The sequence below is a fragment of the Musca vetustissima genome, unplaced genomic scaffold (assembly GCF_032173495.1).
Source record: "Musca vetustissima isolate MV318-11 ecotype Yass unplaced genomic scaffold, APGP_CSIRO_Mvet_v1 utg3767, whole genome shotgun sequence".
Lineage (NCBI taxonomy): Eukaryota > Metazoa > Arthropoda > Insecta > Diptera > Muscidae > Musca > Musca vetustissima.
This window is the reverse complement of record NW_026886007.1, coordinates 408,235-423,894: the sequence shown is the minus strand read 5'-3', so window position 1 is coordinate 423,894 and position 15,660 is coordinate 408,235. Positions and strand designations below refer to the sequence as shown.

Here is a 15,660-nt window from a genome sequence, read left to right as displayed (position 1 = left end):
TAAATTTCATTTAACACTACAATAATAGTTATTTTAATAATAGTATTTTTAATAATCATTGCATTTACAAAAGACAACATTTAGCGATGGTATTTTTGTTTTTGGAACCATTTTTTACAACAAAAACACATTATTATACTTAGTCATTTTAATGGGGAAAAAATAGAAATACAAATTCATAAAATAGAATTAGTAATCCAATAAGATAAGGCTTTACATTTTACTTTCATTTCAGATTACACTTTTTTTCATCAACATTATTTCAAACAGCAAAACTGGTTTAGCTTTGCTTGTTTAGGTTCAGGTCCAGTGCATCGGATCAGTCTTCCCTTCTTTGTCTCTTTGGTTGTTAGTTACACGTTGATTTACATTGGGGGCTGCTGCTGGTCGAAGTACTGGCGTCATTCGAATTGGTTTCAGATGTCTTCCACGACAATAGCTTGTCGAGCAATTTGTCCATATAGGGATTGCCACCCAAACGCTTAACCTAAAAGAAAGTCGGTATAATTAAGCAATCAATTAGATTAAATGAAGCATGGAATTAAAACCAACATATATTTGTTCGCTCTTCAAGATCCAGGAATCTCAAATTTCTTCAAGAATCCGAAATCTCAAATACGTCATTCGGGAAATTCGGTTAAAACTTTAAAAATACCGAAAATGTGGCGAGATCGTTTTATGGAGGTCATATCACATACATGGACATCTATTGGTAATTTCGGTACTGCAACTTCGCTTGCATAGCTAATACTTTCCAAATACCGAAATATGGGATATATCTCAAAGCATTGACCTACGTTAATAACTTTCGCATATATGCATGTCAACATCCAGAAAGGCCGGCTAAATCCTACAAAATGGCGGTTATACGAAAACATGGGCCAATATACCTCATTTGCAACACCGTTCAAAACCTTAGAACTAATAACGATGTCAACGGTTAGCCATGTCCGTCGACATATAATGTTTTTGAGACCAAGAAAATTTCGAGGTGTTCCAAACGGGATGGCATATTTTATATATAAAAACCAGAAGGGGTTTTTAAAAGTGTCCACAATTTTTTTCTCCAGTGAAGATCTCCTTATAGAGGATTGGAAAGAAGACTGGCAGACTCCTCATAGTGGTCTTTTTATATAATATTCTAACTTACTTTCAATGTTTACGAAAAATTCTTATAGAAATTCAGACCATAAGGCTTTCTCATATTTGGACAGATGATCTTCTAATAGCAGCAAAGAAGGACATCTATCATATGCGGACAGAAGGTCTTCTAATAACAGCAATGAAGGACATCTATTCTTTTATATTACAACAAGATTAACTTCTCATAGGAAAGGAGTCCCTATATATGGATCAAATGGTTTCCTAATATCAGCTCAGAAGTTCTTCTCTTCTCAGAATGCCAGAATGTATTATCAGGACAGGAGTTCATCAAATAGAAGGCCAATTTGAGAGTAGGTATTATCATAAAAACAAGAAAAACTTCTCATAGGAAAGTAGTTTTCTATATTTGTTCTCAAAAAAGATCAAATGTTTTCCTAATATCAGCCCCGAAATAATTTTCGTCCCAGAATGTTGCAAAGTCTTATCAGGACAGAAGTTCATCAAATAGAAGGCCAACTGGGGAGGAAGTATTATCATAAACAAGTAAAAAAGAGGTCAGGCGGTGTTGCCGAAATATGTATATCCCTCAGCCTATTGTTTGGGAGGTCTACTGGTGTCCCGAAGTTCTTCTCTTCTCAGAATGTCAGAAAGTCTTATCAGGACAAGAGTTCATCAAATAGAAGGCCAGTTGGGAAGAAGGTATTATCATAAACAAGAAAAAAATAGGTCAGGCTATGTTGCCGAAAGATGTATATCCACCAGCCTATTGTTTGAGAGGTCTACAGAATTACTACATACTGGTATTTTTATTCGCTAAAATGTTGAATATGTTGTGGGTGTTGTACCAGAAGGAGTGGACCAATATTACCCATCTTCGAAAATGTTTTAAGTTCGGAAGAAACATTACGATGTGCAAAGTTTGGATGAAATCGGTTACTCCCTTCGAGAGTTATCGTGCACACCAGCGGGCGGTCGGACTTTTTTAAATCGACTTCAAATTTTCTGAAACGGATTTGTTCCGAAAAAACGAGGGGCCTAAAACCAGTACTTCGATGTGACAAAATTTTGCCGTATCAAAGTGTATATACCCTCATTAGCCATAAGGCTGAGGGTATATCAGAAGAGGCTAAATTGTTTTTTCCAAGGAAATGCTGGAAAGAATAATGACAATATTCTCGGAGTAGGTAACATGGTCTTCTCGTATAAGATCCGAAGCTTTTTAGGGAAATTTCTTATAGAAATTCAGGAAAGCAGTCTTTCTCATATTAGGACAGAAGGTCTTATAGTTAGTGATACGTAGTCGAGCGCAAAAGCCGACTTTTCTATTTTTGCCTCTGACCAAGAGTCGATTTTTGCCATTGACCTTAAAGTCGACTTTTCGATTTTGGCGAACCTGGTCAAAATCGACCATTTTTCAAAAGATCAATAGTCGACTTCGACTTTTATACTTTTTAATTCAAAAAGTCGTTTAATAGAAAGTCGATTTACTTATCCCTACTTCTATCAGCAAAAAAGACATCTAGGTGTTCTCATAATAAACTAAGCGCAGGAGGTCCTCCCATAAAAAGCTAGATGTTTTTCTAAAATCAGCCAAGAAAGTCTGCTCTTCTCAAAAGCCCAGAAAAGCTTATCGGGACATGAGTTCATCAAATAGGAGGTCATTTGGTGAGAAAGTCTTATCATAAAAAATCGGCATATATTTCCAAGGAAGTCGTGTTATAGAAGTTAGTAGTATGAATAGTGAAGTGAAGGGGTTTTAAAATGTTTGGTTTTTTGGTCTTACAATATACAAAACGTTCTGGTTCATACGATTGCCCTATTAAAGTTTTTCTCTATAGTTATTACGCTTTCCAGTGTAAGCTGTATTTTTTTATTTTTCAATAATCTCTTATGGGTTATGGTTGTTTTTTTTTTAATATTTCCTCGATAGTATAGTGGTTAATACCCACACCTGTCAGCCAAGACACTGACATTGCAGGTCAACATTGTTATTTTTAATTTCAATTATATACTTACTTCAGCTCTGGCTTCTTCGTCCAGTGATTCCAGAACATTGCGGGTATAACGGAAACTGCCCAACTTCTCTAGTAATGTAATGCAATATTTTTTCACTTCAACATCATGGGTACGTTGGCGTAAGATATCTAAAAACAGGTCACAAAAACAGTCAAAAATAATTATCCAACAACATTTACAACAAATTCTACTTACGTAACACTTGCTTATCGTGTTTTTGCGTTTGTACGGCATGTATAACGGGGAATCCAAATTTACCTTCTGTCAAATCTTCGGCAAAACTTTTATTTTCTGAATACTGAAAACATGTTTTTATTTCTTTAAGATTTATATATCAATATATATATATGTGGACTCACCTCCTTCAAACTTAAATTACAATAATCGTCACGTATTTGAAAATATAAACCCAAAATGGCAGTCAGTTTGGAAAAATCTTCTTTATTGTTGCTGAATAATTGCATCAAACGTATGGCCAGCATAAAAAGGCCACCGGTTTTTCGCACCGTCATCAACTTATATTCCTGTTCCGTGGGACATGTAAAACTATCACGCCAATATATTTCCATACCCTGTCCTCGGTGTAATTCCAATAATTGTTCCGTATAGACTTTGGTGGCCTGTAACAATAAAACCCGAATATTTATTAAATGATTTTGAAAATTGTTTAGTATGGGTATTTGTATGTCTTACCTCAGGATGTCCTAATTGTTGTACCTTTTCTAGAGCTAAAAATAATACATAATTTGCGGCATTGATTGTACTGGGCACACCGTATATGGAATGGGCAACTGGAACACCTCTGCGAAGTATTGAATTGTCTTCAATATCATCAATGCTGGAAAATGTATTAGTGTTAGTAAACATCTAAATTACATGTATGTATGTGTAGATAGGCATGAAAGCAAACATATAAATATATGACAATAATGAAAATCGTGATGGAACATGCATGGATGTGATTATGTGTATAAAAAAAAACAAATTTTACTACAAAAAAAAAATATTTATTTAAAAAAGATTTTGTAAGGATTTCTAAAAACATATTTTTAAGGAATCTTGGTTTCTCTTTTATCTCAATTGTGGACACTGATCTCCTAGGGTAGCTATTTTCATCACCCAATGAAATAGTGAGCTAATATGTGCCGCGAGAACCATAAGAACTATAAAAATGGGTTGAGGCGTCGGGTTAGTGGCCCACACTCGGAATACCGAACCTACTATGAAAAAGCAAAGAAAAAGAAAACCAAACGCACCAAATGTTGACGACCCCCGCAAACGTAAAGGACCACGATCTGCGAATCTGCACTTGGAATGTGCGCACGTTGTATAGAACAGGCCAGTGTTCGCTTTGGCGGATGAACTCAAGAAGTACAAAGCCAATATTATTGCCTTACAGGAAATGCGATGGAAAGGGAATGTAGTATGTAAATCAGAAGATTACGTCCTGTATTATAGCTGCCATGAAACGAGACGGGAATTTGGCTGAGGATTTATGGTTAATAGGAGAATAAAAGACCTCGTCTCCAGATTCACTTCAGTAGATGAGCGAATTGCTATAATCGGTTTAAAAGCGAAGTTCTTCTAAGTCAGTCATATTTGCGAAAAGTACATCTTGTCCCGATAATAGTATAGAAACACAATGGCAAATAATTGCCCACTCCCTACAAACTGCAGCCAAAGCACACTAGGGTACCAAAAACCACCATCAAGAAATCCGTGGTACGTTCAGGAGTGTCGTAATGCTACTGATGTGAAAAACGCAGCGTAAAGGGCAACCCTGCGGACAGTAGCAACACGTAATGCGATAGAGAACTATCGGAAGAAAAGGAGAGAGGAGAAACGTATTTTCAGAAAAAAGAAGAATGAACAAGAAAAACGTCAGCGTGAGCAAACCGAGATGTACAAGAGTCAGAAGTCCGAAAATGCTACCAACGGGTAAAACACCAAACCGAAGGTTTTGGTGCAGGAACATCCTCCAGTAGAGATGAAGAAGGACACGGGTGACAGATACAGACAGCGTGCTGAGGATCTGGAATGAGCATTTTGAAAAACTTCTGGTATCAAATAGTGGCGGTGAAGAGGATACCCCAGAACCAATAATAGATGACGGTATAGAGTGTATACCTCCTAGCCAAGATGAGGTCAGAATAGCAATCAATCGGCTGAAGAATAATAAAGCAGTAGGTGCCGATGATTTACAAGCCGAACTATTCAAAACTGGTGGTCAGATGCTGGTAAGGAGCATGCACCAGCTGACAAGTACAATTTGGCTAGAGGAAAGCTTGCCCAATGATTGGAACCTCAGCATCCTGTGCCACGTGTACAAAAAAGGAGTCAAGACAATATGTGCAAACTATAGAGGAATAAGTCTCCTTCCCATGGCATATAAAGTGCTATCCAGCGACTGAAGCCAATGGTCAACGACATTTTTGGACAATACCAATGCGGCTTCACCTTCGACACCTATTTGTCGACCATGAAGCCGCATTCGATAGCCCTATCCGTGTTTAAAGCCATGTCTGCGTTGGGCATTCCTGCAACCAAACAACACCAGTTACTCACCTACGCCGATGACATCGACATAATGGGTCGAACATTGAGAGCGGTAACAGCCACCATTAAACAAATTGAGAGAGAGAACCAAGTTGATGGTATCAACGCGCAAGACGTCCAGTAGACTCGAACCAACTGTGGAACTTGAGAACAACAGCTTCGAGATAGTCAAAGATTTTATATATCTTGGTACCACCATAAATAAAACTAATGACATCAGTTTTGAAATTCTGAGAAGGATAGTGGTGGCCAACAGATGCTACTATGGTCTGAGTAATCAACTCATAAGCAAGGCCACCTCACGCCAGACCAAACTCACAATCTACAAGACGCGAAGAGTTTTCCAAAAATATATTTTTTGTTATCACAGGCGTGGAATTTTAAAAAAAAATATTTTTTAAATTATCACAGGGATGGCCTTTTTTAAAATATATATTTTTTGCGATATCTGCAAACATCAAAAAATAATAAAAAAAATCCCAACAACATAATCCTCATACAAATTTCAATTGGATTTTTCCACACGTAATTTGTTGCTGTCTTCATTTGCATAGCGCCATGATTCATCATCATGAGAATGTGTCAATAAAAAGGGTATTCCAATAAGAAATGCTATTTTTGTTCTTTTGGCGTCCGTACTTTAATAGAATTTTAAAATTAATTAAACAATTTAATTTCTTTAGAATTTTAAATATACATTTTCTTTTTTCAAAATCAATTTGTTTACAGGCATTTGATTTAAAATAAAGAAATTCTTAGAAGTGAAAAAAAAAATCATGCACACTTCTATGCACAGCTCGTTGTGTTTATATAGCGGCCTGTATTGAATGATTTGTTTTTCGTTTTTCAATGTTTTTTTGTTTTTGTTGTATTCGAATATCAATTGTTTTGAGAATTTCTCACAATTGATATTAATTAGCATTCAACAGCATATACACATGCTTCATGTTGCACTCACTCACTCACTGTCTGTCTATTGAATGGGAAAAGGAGAGGGGGATTTCTTTTTCTATTATGTTTTTATTATTAATGTCGAAAAGAAAAAGAATCAGAAGGGTCAATTTAATTGTTAGTTCAACAAACATGTTGCAATACCACAAACCAATTAAAATAAATTTTCTACAACGAAACATATTTATGCAATTCAAATCAACGACGGGTGAAATTATATTAGTGTTCGTAAATTCAAAACCAAACCTTGAATTTCACACCTAACATAACGGAACGGAAAATCTTGGAGGTCTCCTCCAGATATGTCTTCTAAGTACCGTACACATTAACGTTCGTTCCAAAGCCTCTAAATGTCATGTCATAAGCAGAAAAATTCTGAAGAGTTTCAGTTCATAAAATGTTTTCTGTAAATATGTTTTTCATTCTGCAAGAATTCGAAGTTCAAAATTACAACCACTTTGGTTTAAAAAAATGTGCCTAAGAACTTCAAAATAACGAAACTTGAAAATACCTAGCCTACTTGGACCTACTTTGTACTTTGTGAAGACCTTTTTTCATAGCTTGATGTCTAGGCGCGTTTTCCTGAATGGCGGATGGGAAGGGGGTCTCCATGATGTGCTGAGTGAAACTGACTTAGGACATCTAGTTCAACTTTTCTCTGCACTTCGTGGAAACCTTGGGGATCTTCGGATTCCCCGTGGACCAAAATGGATCGGGGTAGTGCCCATTAAATTAATTAACTACGATATATAAACGGAGCAAAAAGAATAAAGTTACGGTGGAGTCACTAGCCACGTGTGGTCGAGATCAAGCGATTGTGATCCGACTGTTCTTGGTGTGGATGCCTTGGCACCTGCAGGTGTATCTGTTACAAGCGTATCAATTTCAAATCCGAACGTTCACGAACCGACTATTCTTTTGGCAAACGAGCAGGTCAAGACTGATAAAAATCAGTCTCTGGCTGACAGGACTGTAGTTCTGGGAGGGTACGACCTACACGGGACTCTATACGCTATACGCGATAGTCTAGAGGAGCAAAGTAAGGAAATCTTCGACCAGTTAGACAGACTGATACCGGAAGAGCAATGCGGGGATACGCTTCCGGCGAAAATGCTACTGAATCTCACCCTAACTTATGATGAGCTGGACACTACGGTGATCCCACAGCCAAGTCTACACAGGGGGATTGTTGTAGCATTATCGAAGGAAGCGCAGACCCTGTTGACCGACCTACTTCAAGTCTGACTACAACAGGTCGTGTGTCGGCATTTGCCGACAATAAACTTCAGAGGCAATCTGCGACGGAGGCGATGCCCGACGAAGGGGAATCTGTCGAGACCGCAGCAACGGACAGCGGCTCAAATGTTGGGAAGGCCCGAGAAGTAGCTGATGCGAAACACTACAAACGTGCTGTATCTCCGCAAATTCGTGGGGTGAGACGCGAATTTAATTTCGGAGAAGGATGTTCACCGCATCAAGGGCAAGATGCGATTCGTAAGGAAGTTGGAAAGAATCTATCTGCACGCTCTCCATCGTGAACTCGGGATGGACAGGATCTCCCTCCCGAATCCTACTGCTCGCATAAAAGTGGCAAAGCCCATTGTGTCTGATAAAGGTGCTAAGCGGACTTCTGATATGAAGCCCAGCTCGAATCCTAACCCTAGTCAAAAGGAAAAGAAAAATGCTACTGAGAACATCCCGAAACAAAATGTCACTCATAAGGGTGATCAACGTGTGGAGGGCTCTGTCTCAAAGCCCGCCTAGCGACAAAGGTGAAGCTAAAGCTTTGGTTGGATCCACCAGTGGTCGAAATAGGAATAAGCGAAAGTCCGGCAAGGAACCATCGTCTCCTGGGATAGCAAATGCCGCCCCACAGAGCAAATCTGTGCAGCACATCCGCTCTTCAGAAGTTCCGCAACCTTCACCCAAATAGTGGTGTGAAGCATTCTCCATTGAGAGTCGCTGATGAACGAAGTCCAAATTGGGGCAGTATAATTGAGGACAGATTGAGTTATGAGTACCGACATGCTTTGATCACCTTATTTCGATTCGGTAATTTTTCGATTGCAGCGTGGCGGTGTGCTTGGAGAATGTCAGGAGGCTATCAAAGGTGGCGGATAGTTTTTTAAGATTTTGGACCGTTGAAATAGTCCTGCCTCTGATGGATATGCTTAATGGCGGTTGAGAAATTTGTAAGTCTCTACCCTGGTAAAATGTGGCTAACAATGAAAAGAAGGAACAATGAAAAGAAGTCCAAAAGAGGCTAGGATATAACAATCGTCAGCACACATTTGGTGAGGATATGCTGTTAAATTCTTAAAATATTAACCCTTTTAATAACGCCTGAATGCCAAACAGCAGACATTTCTGTGAAGAAAGGCGGCTAAAAACATAAAATTCGGCCAAACGAGCTGAATTTATGTTAAATCATGGTCTTATACTGATAATTTTCACTCCTCATAAATGTCAAATTACAGCCACATCGAAATGAGGCGAAATCATCGAAATCGTGCCGATATTTTATTTGGTGGCTATATCAAAAATTTTCAGAAAATATTTTTTTTTTCGCCCTACAAGAACCTGAAATGCAAAATTATAGATATTTCGTTTGAAAAACGTGTCTGGAATATGGACCTATATTTATAATTGTTGGCAAAAAGATTTGTGACATAACGAGAATCCAAAATACAATATTACATCCTATTGAGATTTTAGCTAGCGATTCAAAATCCAAAATGCAGCTAATTCGTGAGCAAACAAACAAACGTCATAGAATTTTATTGTGATCGGGAATAAAAATAAATATTCTTTATTTCATTCGAGGTGTTCTCCTTTAATTTTGTATTACAAAAAAAAAACGCTGTTTACTTTTTCCAATAACAAAAATCGATTGCTAACACATTTCGATTTGTTATGGCATCATGATTTGTTGTGGAACAAATACCATTTGATGAAATTTCATATGCAGATTGCTTCTAGAACTGTGTACATAGAAATTGTTTGTTTATATGTGCCATAGATATTTCGTTTTGAATCTTATAAACAACTATAAATGTATCAACGATATACACAAACTACTGTACTGGTGGTAGTGGTGTTGAAAACTTTGAAAACAAAATTTATGAAAGTGAATGAGTATTGAAATACAAACAATTAAAAAAAATGTTGTTTGTAACCTTGTGTGGTAAACTGTAACACAAAACAAAAAATACATTGAATATGATGCTGGTATTTCAATGTCAGTTTGCAATTGAAATTGGAAATTAATTGTATGTTAACAATGTTTCCCCTTGGAATAAAATATATTTGGGACACAAGGGTCCTTTTATGCATCTTCATCCTTTGGGAGCCTTTTTTTTAAGTTTCACACATTAGGAAAATATGAAATTGTTAATATGAAAATCTTGAAATATACAACTTCCTTTAAACAGTTTACAATTCAAGGACATTACAAAGGCCGTTATTGTGTATAATACTTAATGTCCTTCTAAAAAACGGACCTCAACATAAAATCCAATTCTTTTGCAACAAATTAAAATAACTTGATGGTTGGTGCTCTTTATGTAGGTGATGATATGTGCGACATACTGGACAAATTTAGTCCTGTGTTAATTAATTAGGAACATGCAACAACCATAAATAGTTTTCTTTTTGCCTCTAACATTTCATTCGTATATGTGTAAATAATTTCACACGGTTTGGCTACTTACAGTAGACTGGAATTGTGTAGCATTTGAACAATTTCCCCAATTTCGGAAAGTTTTTCCTGTGGTATATTTAGCCAATAGTTAAAGGCCAATGATAGCTGGGAACGGAATTGTTTTCCAGGAATTTGTTGAATATAGGTGAAGGGCTGCAGCAAGATCTAAAAGGGGACACACACACAAAAAGTGTAAACAATTAAAGACATTGTAATAAACAATTAAACAAACAATAAGTGACCTTTTGGCCCTTCCTTTCTCTCTCTCGTTGTCTTACCTCATCTTGTTCCCTTTGTGTTGATTTATCCTTAGTCATTTCTAAAATTTCATTTAACTCTTCCATGTCGATGAAATAAACAAATCTACACAGCAAATAACGACAAAACCAAACACGTACGTGAACAGTAGTAAGTAAACAATCGGAGAAGGCGATATGTCCAATATTTTTTGTATGATCTTCTCGATAATTTGTTGTGGTGTTTTCCGGGAATTCCTGACCAGACTTGTTAACAATTCTTGTTGGAGTGTTCTGTGTTCTGCTGTTTGCCTATGCGGCAAAGATATTCTCTTCTGCTCTCTCTCAAACAAAAAATAAATATTCAATTCTTCTTCTTCTCGCTGGGAGTACACTCAGGCATTCAACTTAATGTGATAGCCCGTTTGTTAGTTGAGATGCCACATTGTATTAACGACACATTATAAAGGGATTATTTTTGTTAAAATTACAAAGGTGACGAGGTTCTTGGAGTTATGAAAATACAGGAATTTTGTTCAGACAGTTAAGGGAGAAACATCCCAGTAGAAAATACTCTCTTGCATGACAATTTCGTTGACGAAATTTATGGAATTATCTTTCATGACAAAACACATGATATGTCGTCGAAAATGTCGATCTTCTCGAAATATGAAAACAAAACAAAAATAGTCTGAATCGAATGTACTACGAAATATTGACAGAAACAAATAGAAAATTCTTTCAGAAAATATTTATAAGAAATTTAGGATTTAACAGAATTTAGGGAGTTTAGTTGTTGTTGTAGCAGCCCTATTGCTTTAACACAATGGGCTGAGGTGACAGACGTTGGCCGAGTAAGACTCGGGTCGTTTCGGATCGTAGACCCCTCTGTCGTGGAAACGAGGGGGTTTAGTCGCTGAAGTTGTTGTCAACGACAATATCGCTTACCCTGTCGCCTAAGTTGTCTTGCATGAATACTCCGACACTTGGGTGAAAATTTCGTCAACGATTTCATATTGTTGTCTGCATATGTCCCCGGCCGAAGGCCGGTCACCAAAACCATTTAGCAAGTTTGTTAGACTATATCTTAAATACCCGGCAAGGCCGGCTACACAAGAAAATATTCTATTTAGAAGGAGTAAATACTTCAAGGAATTGCCATTGTCTTACACGATTCGTTAATGTTGTCTGCAGGACAATTTCTACTGGGACATAGGAGGATTCAGGTCTGGCCCGTTAAGTTGGCTTTGTATGAAATGCCAATTTATAAAGGAATATTAGAGTCAAACTGTATTTTGGACGCCGTTTTCCATTAATCTTTTACAATAAAAGAAGCCAACTTAACATGCCAATCCTGAAGTTCTCTTATATGTTTACGCCTTTAGCCTTTTACAGAATTTGCAAGAATATATTGTTTTGAATATCATGTCAAATAAATTCAATTCTCAATAAACTTTTAAAATCCCCCAAAAACAAAAAATCTTCTACGACTGATGCTGGTGTGGTTGGTCAAACAATCGATACAAGAACTCGGACTCTTCTTTCAGCGCAAATAAAAACAACTGTAAATGCGGTGGCTTGTTCTTTCAAATCAAAATATGTATGTATTGTTTTGAATATCATTTCAAATTAAATTTAAATATATTCAAATTGAAGTGTAATAAAAATGATTTTTTATCGCGTTCATCTGGAAGTAATTACTTTTCAATGGACGAAACAAACATTTCATGGTAATCCCATCCGAATTTTGGGAAGAAATTATAGCCCTTCATTAATTTTTTCTCGATTTTATTTTTGTTTTGAAAAATGTCAAATAAACACAGCATTTTTTTTTATATGGCAGAAGAAGCCACTACCTACATAGTTGATTTTTTATTATTCACCTCAAGCTGTCCTACCTTGTTGTTTTTGGCTACTCAATAAGAAACCAATTTAGTTAAAATAATACAAATGTAATATACCCTCCATACTATAGCGGAAGAAATACATAAAATATTTACATATATAAATATTTTTAAATCAGCCCATCTACGCCGACGTCTTTTATTATGTTTTCACAAGCAATAACAGCTGTAATGATTGACAGCACTAAACACAGGGTGCCTCACACCGAACATTTTCACTCCCCAACAACTTTGTTACTCTACATCAGCGACGTGTCAACAATTGCAATTGTCAAAATTTGGGGAGCAGTGCTTTTTTTCCCCAACAGAAGGAAAATAAATAGTGAAATTTATTAAAAAAATAAATAAATAATAACTCAACACTGGAAAATGGCTGCTGCTGCTCCAGTGCGTACCAATTGGCATCCGGCCATGAAACACAGTGACATGGAAAGGTAAAAAAACATTTTGATTTTCGATTTCACATTTGTTGTTGTTGTTATTGTGTCTTTTTGTTCTCTCCTTGCAGATGGATTTGCATTTACCCAGCCTATATTAATAGCAAGAAAACCCGACAGGAGGGTCGCCGTTTACCCAAAGAAAATTGTGTTGAAAATCCCACCTATGCTGAGATCCGTGATGTCTTAGCGGCCAGCCAAATACGTGTGGCCGTGGAGAATAAACAGTACTGTCGTGAGAAAAGTAGGGTTAGTATCGCAAAGGAGGGCACCTATCGGAGAGAGAGACCTTTGTATAGGGAATTTTTCAAAAGTCTGAAGTATGAATTGGAAGTTTAGAAAAGGAGCGAAGTTTTACGTCGAGCTATTGGGTCAGGTGTTGCTTCATAAGAAAAACTTTAGAAAACTGTATTCGTAGATAAAAATAAGTTTAGATGATGTTTTAAATAACTTTAAGATCTTCCATAGACAGAAAATCTTCTTCTTTTTTTTAAGGATTTTTATAGATCGAAGACCTGCAGAAATTTTGTGTGTATGGTTTTCGGTCTATAAGACGATATATAGTAGACCTATTATATATAGAAGACCTGTGTAGATAGAAGTTTCTATAGAAGATCTCTAGAAGGTCTACTGTCTACAGAACAAATCTTTAAGGTCTTCTATTTGTAAAAGACCTTTATAAGATAATCGGTATATAGAATTTCTTTAGAATATTTTCTTTCTAAGAATATTTTCTTTGGAAGGCCTTGGGAGATTTGTTTTACTTAGAAGTCCTCTAAATACAGAAGGGTCTATAGAAGATCTCTAAAAGGGTTACTATCTGTAGAAAAGCTATGTTAGGTCTTCTATCTGTAAAAGACTTTTATAAAGTCTTCTGTCTGTAAAATATTTTCCTTTAAAAAAACTCTTATAGAAGGGTTTCTATTAATAGATTCCATCTAGTGGTTCCTCATTTTATATAAAATGAGGTCTACAATTAAATCTTCATATGGTCTTCAGTAGTATAGTATAGAAGGACCTCTTCTGTCTGTAGAAGACCTATAAAAAGTTTTCAATCGTTAGAATGATCTCAACAAGTTCTGTCTACTCTAGACCTCTGGAAGTTTCTATGTCTATAGAAGACCTCTAAAAGGTTCTTTGTTTATTGAATAAAACTCTCTATTAAAAATCTTTTCTGTCTATTAAAAACCTCTAAAAGGTCGTTTACATTGAACCGGATTTGGTTAACCGAGTGGGTTTAAAATTTCAATTCCTTTGAATATATGCCAAATAAATCCTCATAAAGTAGGTTAACCCGGTAAAAAGTTCTTATGTAAATGCCGTATAAGAGGGACTTTTGTCTATAGAAGATCTTTTATTAATAGAAAACCTCTAGGTGAAGCTTATCAGTATAATAGAATCTTATCAGCATATAGAAAACCTCAAGGAGGTCTTCAATAATGCCTCCTTCATGGCCTTCAGTCCATGGAAGGCTTCTAAAAGTTATTTTGTATATTGAAGACCTCTTATGACATAGTCTCCTATGATATAGTTGTTCTATTGTTTACAAACAATGAACTGGCTTCAGACTTCAATAATACCTCTATATGGCCTTCAGTCCATGGAAGGCTTCTAAAAGTTATTTTGTATATTGAAGACCTGATATCGGGTCTTCTATGATATAGTAGTCCTATTGTTTTCGTACAATAGACTGACTTCAAACTTCAATAATACCTCCTTCGTGGCCTTCAGTCCATGGAAGTCTTCTAAAAGTTATTTGGTAAATTGAAGACCTGACATCGGGTATTCTATGATATAGTAGTCCTATTGTTTTCGAACTATAGACTGAGATGATGGTTATTCTTTGAAGATGACGACGAAATCTCCTGTAGGTCTTCTAGCTGGGGAAAACCTATCCAGAGTCTTCTATTTATGGAAGACCTATTTTGGCCTTTCTATTAAGAGAATACCTATTTTCCGGTATTTTGTCTGTAGGAGGTAGGCTTTTATAGGCCTATGATTTCTAGAAGAGCTAATGTATTTTTTTTTATCTTTGGAATGCTCCTTGGCAGACCTCTTGTAGGTATTCTTTGATATAGAAAAGCCGTGAGTATCTTCAATCTATCGAAGTTCCCTCGGTATGTTATCCATTAAAAACTATGTCTATACAGAAGATTCAACAGAGTGTTCTATCTAGGAGACTTCTAATGTATATCTTGTCTATAAAATAGTTTTTGAAAAATTTCTATAACAAATTTCATAACTTAATATATATATTTTTTAATTTGTTTTAATTTTTTCTTTCTCTTATTTTCCCAGGAACTGCAATACCGTGGTCGTATTCGTGTCCAGCTACGTAACGATGATGGTACGTTTTGTAATCCCGAATTTACCAGTCGCGAAGCTTTTATGTTGCACGTAGCAAGTAAAATACCTCAACTAAAAAGTCGTCAGGCTCGTCCCGGTGGCGAAGCGCCACAACAGGCCCAACATCAACAGACTTCGTCGGGTGGTGGTGGCGGCGGTGGCAAAAAGGGCAAAGGCAAGAGACGTTAAAATGCAAATAGAGCGCTGGCACACTTCTTTCATTTACATTCTTTGTTATTATCTGGCATATAATATATAGCGATTTAAAATAATAAATCTAATTTGATTTTTTTTGTAAAACCATTTTTTTTTTGATTTTTTTGAAAGGGTGTGGAGGTAATGATAGTTAAGATTTAACTCCTTATGTCATGTTTTAATATATATTTATTTCGTATTGAAATTTTGAATTT

At 36.3% G+C, this 15,660-nt stretch overlaps 2 protein-coding genes across 2 annotated transcripts; one reads left to right on the top strand and one right to left on the bottom strand.

The window, feature by feature from the left end:
• Nucleotides 1–349: 349 nt before the first annotated feature.
• LOC133333438 (terpene synthase) lies at nt 350–10,703 on the bottom strand. Its single transcript, XM_061541759.1, has 7 exons — nt 10,606–10,703; nt 10,338–10,492; nt 3,814–3,958; nt 3,480–3,740; nt 3,316–3,418; nt 3,121–3,248; nt 350–487 (listed from the first exon to the last, which is right to left on the bottom strand). Exons 1-7 carry the CDS (start codon nt 10,669–10,671, stop codon nt 350–352), a joined length of 996 nt encoding a protein of 331 aa, XP_061397743.1. The 5' UTR covers nt 10,672–10,703.
• A 2,081-nt stretch (nt 10,704–12,784) lies between these two features.
• LOC133333452 (signal recognition particle 19 kDa protein) lies at nt 12,785–15,439 on the top strand. Its single transcript, XM_061541772.1, has 3 exons — nt 12,785–12,901; nt 12,976–13,153; nt 15,203–15,439. Exons 1-3 carry the CDS (start codon nt 12,837–12,839, stop codon nt 15,437–15,439), a joined length of 480 nt encoding a protein of 159 aa, XP_061397756.1. The 5' UTR covers nt 12,785–12,836.
• Nucleotides 15,440–15,660: the final 221 nt, after the last annotated feature.

Excerpts from the sequence above, each read along its gene's own strand:
- LOC133333438 (XM_061541759.1), bottom strand. The coding sequence starts at position 10,671 with ATGGAAGAGTTAAATGAAATTTTAGAAATGACTAAGGATAAATCAACA. Across the intron at positions 3,741-3,813 it reads AACAATTAGGACATCCTGAG|GCCACCAAAGTCTATACGGA; the intron begins GTAAGACATACA and ends TTATTGTTACAG. Across the intron at positions 3,249-3,315 it reads ACACGATAAGCAAGTGTTAC|ATATCTTACGCCAACGTACC; the intron begins GTAAGTAGAATT and ends ACCTGTTTTTAG.
- LOC133333452 (XM_061541772.1), top strand. The coding sequence starts at position 12,837 with ATGGCTGCTGCTGCTCCAGTGCGTACCAATTGGCATCCGGCCATGAAA. Across the intron at positions 12,902-12,975 it reads AAACACAGTGACATGGAAAG|ATGGATTTGCATTTACCCAG; the intron begins GTAAAAAAACAT and ends CTCTCCTTGCAG. Across the intron at positions 13,154-15,202 it reads ACTGTCGTGAGAAAAGTAGG|GAACTGCAATACCGTGGTCG; the intron begins GTTAGTATCGCA and ends TTATTTTCCCAG.